General features: G+C 44.9%; 1 protein-coding gene across 2 annotated transcripts in view; it reads right to left on the reverse strand.

Annotated features, from left to right (window-relative positions):
• Nucleotides 1-375: 375 nt before the first annotated feature.
• MTMR2 (myotubularin related protein 2) overlaps nt 376-18,558 on the reverse strand; it is a 62,759-nt gene continuing 44,576 nt past the window's right edge. For both annotated transcript variants that reach the window (XM_014877553.2, XM_088159398.1), the window contains exons 8-15: nt 12,217-12,366; nt 11,224-11,412; nt 8,989-9,174; nt 7,967-8,173; nt 6,311-6,403; nt 4,867-4,980; nt 3,293-3,469; nt 376-2,350 (exon numbers count right to left, since the gene is read on the reverse strand). In XM_014877553.2, coding sequence (XP_014733039.2) covers nt 2,189-2,350; nt 3,293-3,469; nt 4,867-4,980; nt 6,311-6,403; nt 7,967-8,173; nt 8,989-9,174; nt 11,224-11,412; nt 12,217-12,366 — 1,278 coding nt within the window. In that variant the 3' untranslated portion in view covers nt 376-2,188. The remainder of the gene's footprint in view (nt 2,351-3,292; nt 3,470-4,866; nt 4,981-6,310; nt 6,404-7,966; nt 8,174-8,988; nt 9,175-11,223; nt 11,413-12,216; nt 12,367-18,558) is intronic.

Below are 18,558 nucleotides of genomic sequence, written 5' to 3' on the forward strand. Positions count from 1 at the left end.
GGCCAGGTTGGATGGGGCTTTGAACAACGTGGTCTAGTGGAAGGTGTCTCTGCCAGTCAGGGGGGTTGGAACTGGATGAGCTTTAAAGGTCCCTTCAGTGCTTCTGTTTTTATAATACTGAGCAGCAAAGCACTGTATCTGCATTAATACTGGTCTGTACAGGATAAATGAAACTTGTCCAAAGATGAATCTTGGTTTTCTGTCATTCCAGACTTCAGAGTTTTCAACAGTAACAACTTGAAAGACCCTCTACAGAAGAGTAAGAGAGATTTGGACTTAACACACTGAACTTGCAGTGCTATTTATTTAATGTCTGCATGTCCTGCAAGTCCTTTGAAAAACCACACAGTTGAAAATAAGAGCACAGAAACTTGATCCATTTATCTGTTTTTATTAATGTTAAGAAAACCAAAAGGCCTTCATCCAGAAACAAAATATACACACAGAGTCAATTTGCTAATACAGAATAATGCTTTTAACCATTTTATATAGTGATTGTATGTAAGAGCAGACCTGCAAATCCAAGTCCTTAGAAAGTATTTTGTGTGGATTCTTTGCACTATTGAACCATAATGTGTCAGGCCACCCTATAACAAACGTGGTGATGCTGTGCAGGCTGTTACTCATCCTGTCGGAAGGTGGCTGTGGATTTCTCTGTAAGCACGGTGTGGTGATGGCAGCAGTAGAGCAGGCAAAAGTGGAGACTGCAGGAGGAATTGACTGCTAACTGCCTTGGAAGGAATGTGGCTTTTGAAAGGCTGTTTCTTAGGTGGAAATGGGTCTGTTCTTACATTCCCTCCAAACATCCTTCTCTGGTGGAATAGCAGCTGAGTGAAGCAGCTGCCAGGTGTATTAAACAGGTGACCACGGTCTGGGATCCGGTCCTAAAAGAGTAACACAGGAACCCACACCAAGCAGGACCCCTTCTCCTCAGCGAGAGGTGGAGAAACAGCCAGAAGACCTTGCACATACTTAACTGCCTTTGCTCTTAGACCCCTCTGCAACCCTGCTTACCTGTTTGGAAGAGCAAGGGGGCAGTCATGGTTTCACCAAGCCTGCGTTGTATCTCCTACAGTAAATTTTTGTATTAAAATTGAATTTTAGCTTAAGTGTAGAGTGACACCAGTTCTTGAAGCAGACTATGAGGAAGAAGGTAGGGTTTAGAAAATGGCTAAGCTGTTCAGTCTGCCAGAAAAACCTAAAAGCAGCAGTTGCAATGCAGGCAGAAAGGTGTCTTTGGTTGATGCACAGTTGCTTCCATTAGTTAGCAGAAAGCTGAAATACCGTAAGTACACCACTATAACCCTGCACAGAAGCATTAAAATTGCTAATTATGCTTACCCAAGCAAAACGTAATGGCTGATCCCAGCAGTTCACATGTGCCCCTTGGTATTCCACGACCTTTTCCCCTGATGACGATGAGGCACTGGAGACCAGAGGAGCTGTGGAAAGCCCAGGGGAGCCACACTCTGCTCCCCCTCTGAAATAAAGGTGCTTAGGTTGCATTCTGGCACACCCACTGTAAGCCACAAGTGAGATTCTGAAGTTGCAGAGATGGAAGTAAATGTTGTCTTACAAAATCAAGTCCTGTAGTGTTGCTCCTCTACCGCAGTATTTTATTGGGAGAAGCTGCCCTTTCTTTAAATAAGGCATCATTTACATGGCTTCCTATGATCGAGGTCGAGGTGAAGGGAATGACTTGTTTCAGACACTGCTGCTGCTTATTTCCAGGTGTGCTGGCAAACGCCGTCATTCACTCCGCTGAGCAGGAGGGTGTGTGATGGCACAGCTGCATCTGAGGCTCCAATATAAAGTCAGGTTTGGCCTTTCAAACTTCTGAGCAGACGTTTTTCCTCCATGGTGCTTCATGCTCATGCACAGACTCTTTCAAGCCAAGTGATTTCCAGCACATCAGAGAACAAAGAGCAAGCTCCAGGCTTCTTACAGGTGGCAAGTGCAATTGGCTTGTACTGTAAGCTAGCCACTGAGAAGGGTAATTGCATAGGGGGCCTTGTCTGTTGGTTTTTGCTTTAAGCTTTCTCTAGTGCTACAGTACTAATAAATTACCCTGGAGAGAAATAAATAAATAGGTTGGCATCTCCCAGGCACCATGCTGGAAATCCAGGAGGTTTCCGAAAAGCTGCCCCCCATGGTCCTGGGAAGGGAGTCAGCAAAAAAAAAGTCTGTATTATACAACTGTCTGTACGGGAGCGACGCACTGTGCGGGAGAGCCGGCTCGCTCCGAGGATGAGGTGGAACGGTTGGTGATTTCTCTCTGCAGTTCCTCCACTTTCTTCTGCAGCTCAGCCCGCTTGGCCAGAAGCTCCTTGTAGCGATTGTGAACAGGTTCCTGCAAGGAAAGGGGTAGCTGAGCACTGGGAGGTCAGCGTGGAAGTGGGAGCCTGAAGCACAAAACTGCTGCTGACCTTACAGACAGCTCTGAGGGAAGGAGGTACATGAGTTTCATCAGTCCCCAGCCCACAGGTACCTCAATGTCTGCTCTGGCTCTCAGCTGCTCATTTGGATCCAACATGCACAGTGCAATGGTGGCTAAATAAAACAGTGTATATGTATTTTGAAAGATGACAATTGCCAAATCCTGATCTCTGACGTTCCTGGGGAACACTGGCCATGGCATCTCATCCTGGACATAATTTCAGGGGCTAGCCAGATTCTTCTAAATACTTTCACACAGTTCTGACTGTTTCATTGTCAGTACTGCAAAGTGTTTGCTGGGTTCCTGTCTCTAACACCACAGACTGCAAAACTGTTACCTGCAGACAGGCACAGAGGCAATTGGGAATTTTTGTCTCTTCCTACTAAAAAGTGATGCCAGCATTCAGGGTCTTGCTCAGACTGCTTGTCTGAAGTGCCTGCCCTAGGCAAGCCAGCTTCCCTACTGGCTGGGGTCAGACCCTTGTGCCTCAGGCAGCCAAAGCAAGCAGCAGGTTCCCATCACCAGTAATTTAAATACAGCCCCAAAATTCCTATATAGAACCCCACATCCAGAGAAGTGTTAAGGGTTTTAAGATCTTTTGTAAAGAGAATTCAGATCATTTTTCTAAGTGAGAAATTTCCCAGATTGCTGAGAATCTTCAGCTCCTGCAGATTTCACAAGGTGGTGATGCCCAGCTGGGCACCTGCACTAGGCAGCTCTAGGTGCTGCCTGCTCTTGCTGGCATTTGAATTTAGGCGTCTGTTTTCAGATTTAAGCAGTACCTAAAGGTCTTGACCTCTGAAGTAGCACTCTTGGTACTAGCAGAGAGGGAAGCAGGAGTGGGAAGAGGCGTACCTGAGGCTTCATCCTGGGGTTCCAGCGGATGTAGTAGCCGACCCAGAGCTCGAGGTGGCGCATGCTGGCCACGGGATACAGGACATGATTGGAGTAGCTCACGTACAAGGGGTTAGTGAACTCCTCCAGTTGGCTGTTGATGTAAGACCAAAGTGATACAGTCTTTTTTGGAAGGCTCTGTAAGGGAAGGGGGTGGAGGAGGCTTTATTTGCCATACGAATCCCAGCTATCTACAAACTATAGCAGCACAGACATATGCCTGTCATTAATACGGAGCTGGCTGGTTTTTGTAGCTTAAAAAAAAAAACCCCAAACTGTTCTTTTGATGTGGTTCTTGTACTCAAAGCACATGGATGCAGGCAGGCACACACGCCCTGGCACGGAACAACCCCTCTGACCCACCCAGCTGTCAACACAGACCGGGAATCACCATTGCTACAGCGAGGGAACATCGGCATGTGAACTCCCCGTGCTTTAGTTAAACTTCACTTCTCTGAAGTGCTCCTGGAGGACTTGCTGGACTATTTAATTGCAAAGGAAGAAAACATTTGACTTAGGCTCTGATCTAGTGGAGTAATTATGCCTGTGAATACTCCCATTAAAACCAGTGCTGAAGTACTTTCTAGTTTAAGTATTTCACTAGGCTGAGGCCTTTAAAAAAAAAAACCCAAACCCATGTGCAAACAGCATGCAGATTTTCTTCCCTGGAAATGACAATTATTCAATCACTACGGACTCCAGAGAGACAGGGACACTGATCTCACTGTAGGAAAATGCTATCACTTTTATTTTCCAGTGTTATTTTTAACTTGATATTCTATCAAATGTAATCACATCAGGTCCACACAGCACTGCCCTCATGTACCTCTGTGCTGTTAGGCTGCAGCCTTTGGTGACAGAATGCTTCATTGTCAGGTAGGTGAGACAGAATGAGTGCCACTGTTTTCCTTCTAATTCCAGACTGGGGCTGGATGTACACATCTCTATGCTCCTCCCTGGGCAAACAAACCTCAGCCAGACTGCAGGGCAGAGCTAGCTTGTGGCAGGACAGACAGGCACGTCCTTAATAATATAGCAGGAGAGTTGTCCTCTCCTGGGAAGATGCAAGCACAGCAAGAACACACGTAAAGACCAGTTACTTGCTGTAACCCGTGTGTGCAGAATGACAGCACACACTAGGTAGTTTAAAGCACCCTAAAGGGACCACTTCAAAGAAAAGGCATGACAAAATAGTACCAGTTCCCACAGAGAAGGTTACAGTAAACTCAAGTTCAAAGCAAAACTGTGTTTCTACTACCTGGGAGACACCAGGAGCTACTCAACCACTAGTGACTAACTGAAGTAGACAGTGTCCAGAAGGGAGATGGTGTTGCCCTGAAACATTAAGCCTCCAATAGAAAGCACTTTATGCAAAGAGGAAAATGCCCCAAGTCACAGCTGTTGAGAAGGGGGCTTGGCATTTCCCAGACTCACATCTACAACTATCTCTGAGTGAGGAACCAGCTTCTGTAGCGACATCTGGCCAGCTAAAGCAATCAGGAACAGGCTTTCACCTCGGAGAGAAGCTGTCTTACCTCCTTCACTCTCTGCTGCTCACTGCTGCACAGGAAGGTTCCAAACAAACAGCTGTACAGGTGGTCCAGGATGGTGATCAGGAAGTACTCGTTGAACTCAAATGCTGTAGGAAACTTTAGGCAGAAAATAAGGTTGGGATTTTAAAACAGGAAAATGAACTTTCTCCCACACTGTGGTCTTGGTCAGGAGTTGGCTCTTGATTTCTAGAACAGGATCTGTCCCTGTTCCCTGCCTGGCTGGATATTCAGGGTCATATTTGCTCCTTTCAGGAGCAAGTTTCCCTCTTGGAAAGCTGCTTTGCATGTTCAGAGAGGAATTTTGAGCAAAAGCCAGAGGTCTGAGGGGTTAGAGCACTGTGTTTATGTATACTCAGTGCTGCTTCAAATTGAAGCTTGTTCTGCTATGCCTGTCCCTCATGACAAGCCATGCAGCCAAACTGTGAACAAAAGGCACACGTGAAATAAATATATTCAAAAAGTGGAAAATTCCCAGGGCCAAATCAAAAAAACCTGGGAGCCTAACACAGTACTTCCCAGAGGGAACAGCAGGGAGGCACCTTGTGACAGAGGTCAGCAGGAGCAAAAGGTCTATGGGCACAGGCCGTGTTTGTTGCTGAGTTCTGTGCAGAAACAATCTGACCCGAGACAGGGACGACTGAAGCTCCACAAAGGGTCAATAAGAATAAATGCAGTGAACTGCAAAGACATGCAGGGGTGATGGAGAGGAGAGCATGAGACCTTCCTCCCTCACAACCACCCTCCTCTTCCCAGGCTGCCCCAGTTGTGACATCCTGACCTCGCCAGCTGCAGGTCAGGATGCCCAGCTGTAGGAGCAATCTAAGGAGACCACAACGAAAGTGACTTTTCATGATGGCAAAGCCTCCTCTTCTCTCTGCATGGATGTGGTACAGTGTCATATATAGTGCCATCCTTCTCTTCCATTTCTCCTGGTTTAACCCATGGTGGAGTCTAGCTTTTTTTCCAGTGAACTGCTGACCATAGCTGACTTTTGTGTCACAGAAGATACAAAAAGTCTTCCAGGTTCCATAGAAACCATGGGCCTGGGGAAAAACCTCCCACACAGAGGGGATCTTTCCTGGACTGTACCTCTGCCATGCCTGGTTTGAAGTGAGGCACTCAGCTCTGTACCTCACATTATGAATTGGGAGCAGTACATTTGCCTTCAGAAGAAGTTACAAGAACAGTTTGAGCAGAGGCAATTTGAGCAGGGATCTGCTGCACCCACCGTGCTAGGGACTTATATTAGCAAGTGCTTTCAGACTGTTTGCTAAACACACTCCCAAGAAGCCTGCTGCTGGAATCAAAGCAAGAATACAAGCCCAGGAGGGAGAGCCTGCACATTGGAAACCATTCCTGTGTCCAGACACTGTGCCATGTCTGGGTGCACTGGCTCTGTGGACACGGGTGCCCCCCAGCAGTTTACCTGTCTTGTCATTTGCCAGACACAGTCGATGAACTGCAGGAAGACGGGGGAGCGATCCGCATCCGCGTGATTCTTGTCCCCGTGGCCAACTCTCTGAAACAGCAGGACAAAGAACTCGAGTCACACAGGGCTTCATGGGGGAATTGCTGGGGTCTGCTCTCAGCCACCTAAACCTTTACCAACGGCTTTAAAAAACTTCAGATGGGTCCTGATATTCCTTTGTCCATATCAGTGGGTAAAGGAGTAAAGGACAGCTACTCTCTCTTTGTCTTTGAAGTGAAAATTCTTTATGGGGATATTTTCATGCTAAGTTAAAACAAGAGTTGTTTGAGTAGAGGCTCCAGATGCTATGCTGGCACTGATTTCAGTTAATAGCTAAAGTTCAGATGAAAAAAAAAAAAACGCGAATGCTTTTTGCTTCAGTTGCAGCTGTTGTCCTGGCTACTTCAGTAGTAGAGGGTGCTAGATGCAAACACTACCTACAGGCACGGCATGCGGCGATAACCGTCACACAACACCTCACGGCTTCCAAGAGCTGTACAAACACCAGCGCGGCCCATCTCCTGCCACCTCCAGAGAGGCAGCAGGGACAGTGTTCCCAGAAGCAGCCCTCCAACCCTGGCCGTGCTGTGTGGCCAACACATGTGAGGCACGACTCCGCAGAACTAGTGGAGTACATTAATGGTTACATATTACCCAAGTACTGCATAAAGATTGAACAAGAACATGTAAGTAACAGAGATCCCTAATACTGCTTTCCCCTCAAGGAAATCACTGTCAGTATCTTCCTTGTCTAGACAGTGAAGAAGCTAAAACACTCGTTGTTCAAATACCAGATAACAAGTTTTGCTGCAGCAGAACCACAGTTGCTTTAGTGCCTCAGTTTCCCCACTTTCCTCAAAGAATTTGAGAGTGAAACCCACCACTGCAGCTGCTGTACACAGACCTTGTTCTAGCCCTTGCAAAATTACTGGAGAACAGCTACAAGCAAAACACAATAGGAACAAAGACTGAAAGGATACCAGTGAAAGAGTATCTCAATTTCCATCAGTGCAAACCATAACAAACTGCTGTGTCAAAAGCCCACAAAGCTGCCTCTCTGCCAACTGCAAGGGCACAACCACAAACTACTCTTGGTCCAGGCTCAAACTGCTGCTCTTTCACCTAAATAATTAGAAGCCTGTCCAAAAATAAAGTGTGCCTGAAGAAAATGTGAGGTCAAGGCTATAAACAAATTCCCCAACCTCTTCAATATCAAAGCAATTCTTAGATGATAGTGCCCAAGCAGACTGAGAAAATGGACTGAACTGGAAACAAAGACAAAAAATACCCCAGTGGTCTCTGCCAGCTCCAAACAGAAATGCCAGCACTGAACTCAAAGTATATTGCTAGTTTAAGCCTAAGCATGGGAACATGACATTATCAGTCAGATATCTGAGACATTTAAATACCACCTGTTCCTTATATCTGACCAATACAGTCCCAAGGGAGGTTAAGAGATGAACGGAATTATAGGTAGAAAACAGTAACATCAGCGTTTACCTCTCATCTGTGAGTTCAGCCAGGAAACATCATAGGAAATGTTAAACTCCTCTGAAATCCTTCAAGAGGCACAATAACTTTCTGTTCAGCGCCTTCCATGGGCTTGTGACTCACCAGCTGAAATCTGTGGCCGAAGCTCAGCCACTCCTTCTCCACGAGCACTTCAAAGCCCCTGATGGTTCGGTAGTAGCCATCCAGCATGAGCAGGGCGAGAGAGGTGAGCTGGGCTGTCCGGTCCCAGCCATCACTGCAGTGTACAACCACAGATGTCTTTCCCGATTCCACTTTGTCAGCAATCCGAAGGGCTCCAGCAAGAATGAGCTAGGACAAGAGAAAAAACGAATTACAAAATCTCTTTGGAACAGAAACTATACATGAAAAATGGCTAGTGACAGCACAGGACAAACCAAGGGCTCTGCTTGCCTCAAGGAGAATCAGTTCCAACTACTTTATAACTAGGACAGCAAACTGGTGAACACATTTTCTGTTCCAGCAAGATGACGACACATCTAAATTGTAGTGTAGGCACAACTCTAGAGGAGCTCTTGCACAAAGCTCAGTCCTTGGACAAGTCAAGATTTAAATGCAGGAGCATTTTGTGTCACCTTGCAGCTGCCCCAGGAGCAAATCTGGCCCTCTGCAACAGCAGAGCAACAATGTAAGCTGGACATTTTTAGAACAGAAAGGACATTATTTAGAAACCAGCATCTGGAGAAGCCAAAACATTTTGCCTCCTTACTCTGACTCTGCTCGGATTCCAGAAACGCTGAGAGGGCCCAAACTCGCAGCATCTGCTCATCTGGACCAGGCAATAATGCCAAGATGTCAGGGACTTGGAAACACTGTGACTCCTGAGTTCTAAGCAGAGCTTTCAAAGTTACACATCACCCAGGAAAATCCTTCACTTCCAAAACACCATCTTTCAGTACTTCAGCCCCCTTTCTTGTCCTTCTCATCTCCTTAAGATTCCTCACTCCAAGAAACTGTGATTTTAATTGCTTATAAATGGAAAACAAATTCTAAGTCTTTAAATTTACAAGGAGTTGAAAACCCTGGGCTTAGCCCTGGATATCTTTCCCAGACTGGTAAGGACTTGTGGTTGCTCAGCCACATGCAGTGGATGCAGACATGCATACCTTGATATGCTCTAGCCAGTGAGTTGACTCTAAATTAGACAGCCAGTGAGTCTCCTCGATATTGGGATACACAATTTCTTTCAGTTTTCTCAGCGACTCTCTCATAACATGAATATTGTGAATATCCAGGAACACTAGTTCTGCATTCTGATAGGCATCCTCGCTCTCATAGCCCCCTCCTTTAGCCTGAAGAACAAAATTCACATAGAAATCATTAAGCAAAACCATATTTTGTAGTTTATCCCAGTCATTTGTCCTGAGCAAATAGCAGCTGACAGAATACCACAGTGGCTGGGCTATCTAAAGTAGTAAAAACCATTTGCTTTATCTTACAGCTGGGAGCAAACACGTACAGGCACACACTTTTTGTCTCTCTTCTGCAATACCTAATGAATGCTATAATTTTTACCAAAGAATATCACATTACAAGCCTTCTTTTCCTCTGTAATTATAATTTATCCCCATTCAAGCTGTTAACTCATTACATTCGCCAATCTATCATTTAAAAATTTACCGTACTATTACAGAGGAGGATAACCCACACACTAATTGCCTTTCCTAAGTGGGAAAGGCAGATTAAAAAAACAAAAAGAAAAAAAGAAAATAAAAGAAAAAAATCTTTACTGCAACAAAACAGCTCCACCATTAAAACAAAGCTTAAAGTGATGTCATGGAACACAATTTTTAGAAGGGTAGAATCATGAGAATGTTGGACCCTGGGAACTACTGACCTCTCATCCTCACCTCTGTGCCTGGCAGGATCATGGAACAGATCCTTCCAGAAGATGTGCTAGGGCATGTGGAGGACAGGGAGGTTATTCATCATAGCCAGCACAGCTTTACCAAGGGCAAATCCGGCCTGACCAGCCCAGTGACCTTCTATGGTGGAGAGACTACAGCAGCAGAGAAGGGAAGGGCTATGGGTGTCATCTACCTGGACTTCTGTAAAGCCTTTGACAGAGTCCCCACAACATCGTCTCTCTAGACTGGAGATGATGGGCAGACAGTTTGATGGATGAGAAGTTGGATGGTCACAGCCAGACAGTAAGGGGCCAATTGTTCAATGGCCAGGCAGTGACAAGTGGTGTCCCTGAGGAGTCTGTGTTGGGACTAGTGCTACTTAATATCTTCATCAGTGACACAAACAGAAGGATCAAGTGCACCCTCATCAGGTGCACAGATGACACTCCTGAAGGATGGGACACCATCCAGAGGGACCTGGACAAGCTCAGGAAGTGGGCCATGGGAACTCCATGAGGTTTAACACGACCAGGTGCCAGGTGATGCACCTAGGCTGGGGCAACCCCTTGTATCAACAAAGGCTGGGGGATGAACCGATCAGAGCAGCCCTGCTGAGGAGTTGGGGGTGTGGGTGGATGAAAAGCTCATCATGAGCTGCCAATGTGCACTGACAGCCCAGGCAGCCAATCCTGTCCTGGGCTGCATCCAAAGCAGTGTGGGCAGCAGGGCCAGGGAGGGGATTCTGCCACTCTGCTCTGCTGAGACCCCACCTGCAGTGCTGCATCAGCTCTGGGGTCCTCAGCACATGAAAGACAGGGACCTGTTGGATCAAATCCACAAAGATGATCAGAGATCAGGAGCACTTCTCCTGTGAGGAAAGGCTGAGAAGGGAAGGCCCTGGAGAGACTTTATAGCAGCCTTCCAGTACTTAAAGGAGGCTTCTAAGAAAGATGGGGACAGGTGTTTTTGTTGGGCCTGTTGTAATAGGACAAGGGGGAATGGTTTGAAAGTAATAGAGGGTAGATTCAGACTAGACATAAAGACAAAACGTTTCACAATAAGGGTGGTAAAAAACTGGAGCAGGGTTTACAGAACAATGGTAGATGTCTCATTCTTGGAAACATTCAAGGTCAGGTTGGACAGGGCTCTGAGCCCTGTTAGAGGAAGCAGTCTCTCAACCATGTGAATTGAAAAATGGTGATACACAAAGTCAAGGGTACTAGAGTCTGACCTCAGTACTACTTCAATTTTTTTCCCCTTCCAATCTCATTTCCCACTGTAAATTAATATAAAGGATTGTCAGCAGCCACACTGGTATGTTACAGATACCAGTGCAGGTATAAAAGTATGTCTAGAGAATCAGGTCATTTCATGTAGACTTCTTCTGCAGTGGAAAACCCTTTTGTGATCCTTAAGAATAGTATGAAATGGTGGTGGGAAATGTGCTTTAAATTATTACATTCCCAATTTTAGAGAGAGGAGAAAGTAACCAACCTTATTGGCTACAGCATTCACACTAGGCCTTGCATCAAATATGAAGATTTTATGGGACTGGGCATTAGAATCCATGATGGCTTGAAGGTACTTTTCATCTTCCTTGCTCCGCTTGCCACTCACTCCCACCATGGGCTGGCTACAGCGAGTGATCGTTGCTTGACTTTCTGGGTGAATCCATGACAAGACCTTCAGAAACAAATGGGAAATAGATAAAGGAAAAATTGGATTCATTAAACCAGTGAAGTGAATTACCTGTAATGGCTTGCTCTGGGATACTCTATCAGTAGGTTTCAGAAGGCTGGATTCTATTAAATCACAACTGAATGAAAGAACTCTTCTGTCCTTATTCATTCTGGTGGTATTCTCAAAGTTTGAACAAACAAAAGGTGATCTAATTGTTTAAGTCTGACCTTTAAATATAATGCAGACTGTTTTTCTGGCTGTTGTGTGAGTCAGTATATGGACTATGTCTTACTTTATGTTACACCACGTAAAAGTTAAGCATTTTAGGAACAGACTGAATTTTCTATAGACTTGAGGAGTAAACCTCTATAAACCTGAGGAGTAACTTTTCAGTTACCCCTGAAATAATCATCATAACAATGTGCTTTGTCTTAATTTCATTAAATAAGTGCTCTCATCAAGACTATCACTGTGTATTTCTCTGCCCTGAAAATTGTCCCAGACAATTGTAAACAGCCAAACAGGGCTGCCTTGTGTTTCCAGTTCAGGAACTGAACTGAGATTTGGTCTGAGTTGTGCTAAATTATCTTATCTTCTAGTTTTGGTTTAGTCTACATCTCTTTCACAACAGTAGTTTCAGCAGATACTGTTGTTTTCTATGTCCTCAAACATGTTGTTGTCACTTTTATTATCCGCTGACCATTTATTTGCTCCCTGGAATCCACTCAGTCTGATCTTGGTATTACTTATTGCCCAAAGGTATGTGTAACAAAACCACATCAAAGTGGCTTCTTCTGTCCCACTCACTGGTATGCGTCCTCTGGATCTGAAGGATGCCACTCTCTTTAATTCCTCATCGGGAATGTTTACAGGCACAGCTAGAATGGCGGGGTATGTATCACACAGCTCATAGCGCTCATTAATCTTGGTCAGTCTCCAGCTTTCATTGGGAATTCCCTAAAGAGGAAACTGCAGGTTAGCAAATGAGTTGCTCTGAGACCTCAGCACAGACAAATCCCCAAACCTGAAATTCAAGGCAACTTTTGTTAATGAAGGGCATTCAGGGCTGGCACCTGGGAATGCATTATCTTCATAACTTGCACTTCATGTCTCCCCCCAGAGAGGTGGATGTTTTGCTGAAGTCACTGAAGAGCAGGGAAACTGGGCTTCAGGCAGGGTCACCTGTGGCAAAGGAACTGTGGAGGCCACAGATGTAGCAACACAGGTGGTCCCCCTGAGCCCATCTTTAAGATATCTCCTGGTCTCATCAGGGACTTAGAGGAGAGCCAGGGGCAGGGCAGAATGGGTGACACACTCAGTCCCCTTATGGCACTTAGTTCAAACATGTTGGGTGAAAACTGGGGATACGAAGTGGAGTTACCAGACAGGATGGAGGGAAGGGGGAGAAGGGAGAACAGGCAGTAAAACACCCAAAAAAATCAACCTGGTTTGTGGCACACCTCTGAAAACCTCTAAACCACCAAAAACTTAACAACTGTAGGTCTCTGCATGACTGTATGCGATGTGCAACTCCCATGTTTCCCATCACACTGAGCTCTCTGACTGTACAAGGACTTGGGCTGGGAGAGCAGGGAATCTCCACACACACATCACAGAGCTCAGCATGCTGTGATGGGGAAGCCACTCAACAGCTTCCCAGACAACAATCTCCAAGTAACACCTGAAGCACAAAACCCTGACAACCTGCACACGTGGTTTGGCTGATGCTGGGAGAGAACAGACCAACAAGGAGTGGCTGGTGCAGCTGCCTGCAAAGAGGAATTTAAAGACCCCTACTGCAGCAGGGGTGAGCACTGACACAAAGCATCTCTGTGGGGAAGACACATCTGCTGCAGCAAACACGGCCAGGCTGTGAAGCACCAAGTGTGTTTTAGGGGAACATCAACTCTTTATACAATACATGCCTCTGTTCTAACAAACACTACTTCATTTTAAAGGAGGGTGGTGGGACACTGATTACCCTGTGGTGGCTCCCACAGGAAATAAATGACACATCTAACACGAGTCAGACGAGCTGTGATAATTAGGGCTGACCCATACAGACTGCAGCCGGTTCCCCATCCCAGTGGTGAGTCACGCTGTCAAAAGAGGTCATGGTTAGAAATCTGAGGGGAGGCCAGACCTCCTGTCTAATATCAGTCACACACCCTGCTTTGTGAACCACTGCTGTCCTTTGGCCCTCCCTGGGAAGGAAATGTTACTACAAGGATCACCCCAAAAGCCTGAAGGAAAGCTATTTTTGGCACTGTCTGAAGCCGAAGAATTGGCAGAACCAGACATCAAGCAGTGTGTATACACAGTTCAAGATTACTGATGGGCAAAACATGCTCAGAGGTCTACCTGCTGTACACAGCAAGGATGGAATCTGCTGGGCTCACCAGCTCTGCTGCCAGCCAGGGATTAGCTAGACTCTTGCCAGTGACCAATCTGTTTATTACCTGGAAGTGGACTAATGGCAAATTAGTTTTCAGTCGTGTCCTAATAAGCGCATGCAATGGATCCATAAGCAATTCCAGAAAATTGCACCTCCTCCAAATCTGAATGGAAATTACACTGTCAGCACAGCCTTGGCAAGAAAAATGAGAGCTAACAAGCAGCTACATGGAAGAAAAGCTCCTTTTCATTTTGCCCAGAAACTCTACCAATGCTCATGGAGAAGACCGAGGAGCAGGCCCTGGAAAGCACCCTCTTCACAGGGCTGGGCAGTGTGGCTTCAGAGCACACTGCTCGGGCCAGAACTGAGATCTAAAGCTCTCCAAAGCTCTTTCAGCTGCCACACTGACAAATTTGAAGGAAATCTTTCCTCTGTAATAGCCTAGACCAGAAAAAAATCCATGACAAGCCCACAGAGAAAGAAAAGATGCTGTGTGTCAACATTCAAGTTCCTTTTGACTCATGGGGAATGTCTGCTTTTCCCTGGCCCAGGGGCCTTGAATCACAGCACCGCCCAGAACACTTTGGATTCAGATCGTGACTTTCTCTAAGGACTGGAAGCAAACCGAAATAAGCCAAGTGGGCTAGAAGAGAAGCTGAATTTGCATCTTCCCTGGACGTTTGCCATAATGCAGTGTAGCTTCTGCATTTATTCGTGCTCCTTCAGATTTGCCCTTTCTCCAGCTGGAATCAATAGAAAAAGCTGAACGTGATATAAAGCACACTGGTATTTCCTCATCTAAGATGCATTTCACTGCTTCCCAGTGAGTTGTAAGCACCCAAAAGCCTACTATAAAACCAAACTGTTACAGATGTAACTCAGTAAGCCTCTGCAGGCTAAGGAGTGGCTCTGGTTGCTGCCTGCCTGTGCACCTGCAGGAGGAACTCAGGCATGCCTCACTAAAAGCAGTTTGTGATCATCCTGAAGCTGCCAAGGAACACAGCATGTCCACATTAGTGACCAGAGATTTCTGCACAGGTCTGTCTTCAGGTAAATAAATGCTGCTAGCAGCCCCTGATTCTAGGGGAATTCATATCTCTGGTGGCTGCCAGAGGGCAAACTAAGGAAGGCAGCAAAGCCACATGTACAGTCATAAAATAAATATACCCATGACCGTTCTCAGTGAGCCCAGCTGAAGCAACGCACCTCACATCTGAACTCATTTATCCTCCAAACAGGACGTTTTGTACAAACTGCCACAGGTCATCCTTGTCTTGCACCACAGTACCTTTGTGCATGGCTAAAGATGCTCAAACACACTCACTCAAAAGATGGATGGTAACAGTCTGGTCTGTAGCTATGTCTGAAACTTGCCCCTGTGCTTGGGAACACTCCTTACAACTGCATCATCTAACCATAGAGACACAGCCTTTGTGTCCTCTCCACACACAAACTAGACTGGGCTTCTCTCTAGATAGACATTCATGCCTTACTGTAATGACTGGGGTTTGGTTATCACTTGATTTACACTGGATGTTGTACAAGATGCAGTTTCTTTGTTTGCAGGGAAAAACTGTTGAAGCCACACCAGCACAGCATGAACACCACCACCTTGCAAATCACATGGTTAAGGTCAAGCACATAAGGATCCTTCACTGACAGGAAAAAAATAATTTCCTTGCTGTAGTTACATGTAGTCACACCCCTCTATGGGATCAAGCAGATCCACTCTGAGCTTAGATATGTAAGTGCACCTTGATCTGCAGCAAGCAACACAGAACACAGCTGCAGAGCCGAGCTGGTCCCTCTGCCATTTACTGAGCCCAGACTGTGCCCACTCAGCCCCAGAAAGCTGTGATCTCTTCTGCAGTAGAGACATACCCAGCATAAGCATGACCTCAGTTAAACCATGGGACGTTTAACAGTTCAATCCTTACTTTGCTCCCTTAAGCTACACCCAACAGTCCTCTGGAGGATGATGTTATCAAGCTCTACCTTTCCAACTCTGGTTGTATACTAATGCTGGGCATTTTTTTATCCTAAAAACAGGTCAGTTCTTCTGAGTTATTAGTTTCTACGTGCTTTCTCTGAAAGCAGCAACCACAGCCCTACATTGTGGCTCCCCAGTAGATACGACCAGAGCAAAGGATATTGGACAAGAATGACTTTTGTAGGGAAACATCACACAACTTCACAACCTCTTGTAATATTTTCCAAATGCTCCTCACCTTATTAAGGAAAATAAAGCTTTAAGTTACTCCAAAGGCATCTTAAGGACTTTTGGTTTCAAGTGAGTCTTATTCACTTTGCAATTCTGTTTTATATTCTGCCAGCCCATGTGTAATAAAAATCAGGGAGCAATTTCAGTTTTAAATTTCATTTGCTACATGTGATTCCATTTACCAACTAAATCTCAAACCTCTCTGAGTTCCTTTTGTTCTCTACAGGTTGTTTATTACTCCCCATAGTTTTACACAATCACAGATTTTTAGTAAGTTACATATTTCCATCCTTCCCAAGAATGCTAACAGGGAAGTTGGGGGTTTACTGAGTATCTTTCCTAATTGCTACAATTGCTATCATCTTGACATATTTCTATTAATTTTAATCAAAATATAATAAATAAATAAAACCACGAACTTGCCATGTCTACCAATGTGGACATAGATCTTGCCATGGATCCTGGTCTCAAAGTCTTTCCTGGATGCCTGGTAGCTGGAGTTTACTTTTGTGGCACTCCCCTCTCCGTGTGTGTCCCTGCTCCCACAGCAAAAACACTGACCTGGCCTAAGATATAGCAAGTTAATGCCTGGCCATCCTGCTGGGCTGCCCTAGGCCAGCTCTCCTCCAACACTTTTTAAACCAACTCCAGAAGGTCCTGCTGACAGTGCATATGTTCTGCTTTTCTATTTCTGATCACAATTCATAGCGTCAGAGACAGGTAATCCCATTATCTGATTTGATGATGCCAGTTTTGTTTCACTGTTAACGAATCTCTGCTGCCATTTCAAGACATAATCCTGATTTACTGTACTATTTGTTATTGCTTTAGCAGAACCTGGTTGGATTAAGAAAAAAGGCTACGACATTCACACAGATAAATTGAACATCCATAGTTACAAATGCCGGAATTAAATAAACAGACCGAAATACCTAAAGTTTTGGAGGGTCCTGCATCATGCTGCAGGACTTAAATCAATCTAACAAAAGAGATGAAACTCTCCTCCTGGCCAGATCACAACATAAACATCTAGTGCAGTATGGTTTGCCTCTTCCTCAGCAGCTGGTGTTGGTCACTTTTGGAGATAAGGAACTGGAACAGATGGATTGTGTGATCTGGAATGGTAGTGACTGTGGCCCATCATGGGTAAAACTCAGAAAGGCTGTGGCTGCAGAAAATCCTGGTTTGGATTTGCTTTTACAGTTACCAATGTAAGGAAATGACCATGGGCATTGTGGATATTACTTTGGTTTCTTGACATAGCAGCAGTCAGGCAAGTTTGTCCTTCCCACTCACAAACAACAGAAAAGCAGGCCACAGCACAAGTACACACAGCAGCAATGCCTCAGCTGTGTCATGTTTTACGCTCATTTTCTTTACAGAAAGGCCATGAAGAGCTGCAAATCACAGGCATGCAAACACATGTATTCTTTCACCATGTAATCAAATTCCTGACAAATTTAAGGTGCACCAAATCACAGTATAAAAACTAATACGGACAGAAAAGGTTCTATCATAAAAACCAACATGCCAAGAATTAGAAAGTGGAATATAATCCACACTGAAATTATCTAAGGTCACCCTTTCTTCTTTCCAGGTGCTGTAAAAATGTCTTTTGTACTTCACCTGTTTTGACTGATGCTTGGCTGAGTGAATGCTGTGCTTTCCAATGGAGATTATTTTGATAGCGCAGGTATTCTTTAGATGTTACTCCAAAATTCTCAGCCCTACAAAGAAGCATCTTACTCAAATAGCTTGGGCTGCAAATCCTTCTCTGCAAGCAGATCTTCCCATAAAATAACTACCAAGAAGGAGGTAAATTCTAAACAAACCAATAATCACTGTATTATCTGATCTTATGGTCAAGTTGACCTTAGACACAAAGTGATTACAAATGACTGGAGCTTGTCTCGACCAGGATTTTAGATTGTGGCATCTCATTTCAGAACATATACTTCTTTGCAATGAAGGCAGCATACAGTGAGATACAGTAAGATACATCTCACTTCCCATTAGCAGCCTAGAAGCCAGCGATCTATCTTAGGCAGCTATTTTAGGAGAGAACAAATCACCCCCAACAGTGAAGCGCTCGCTCCCATCTGTTAATGACAGGCCTAGATAACCAATTTAGAAGGCATGCCCAGCTTTGAGAAGACTAGAGCTAGAAAAATAAATCCTTAGGTTTTGGATTCCAGGAATCAGATGAATAACTAGGCTGGGACAGAGGTCTGGTTTTGTTTGATTTGATGAGAAAGACCTAAATAAATCTTTAAATTGCATGGCTTAAAATTTCTTAATTTTACAATGGAAAATTGGGTTTATTCTGATGAATCTGGAAGAGACAGAAGCTTATTGTGTCCAGGGCAAACGTGTCACCAAATCATGCTCCTTCTTCTACTTCAGCATTTTATGACAGGAGTAATTTTATAAAAATCAAAACTCTCCCATCTTTTACTCCAGAGAGGACTACTCAAGTTTTTACCAAAGTATTCCTAATTAACAGCCTGTCACTTCATAATCATTAATAGCTTTG

This window comes from Sturnus vulgaris, chromosome 2, assembly GCF_052056855.1.
Source record: "Sturnus vulgaris isolate bStuVul1 chromosome 2, bStuVul1.hap1, whole genome shotgun sequence".
Lineage (NCBI taxonomy): Eukaryota > Metazoa > Chordata > Aves > Passeriformes > Sturnidae > Sturnus > Sturnus vulgaris.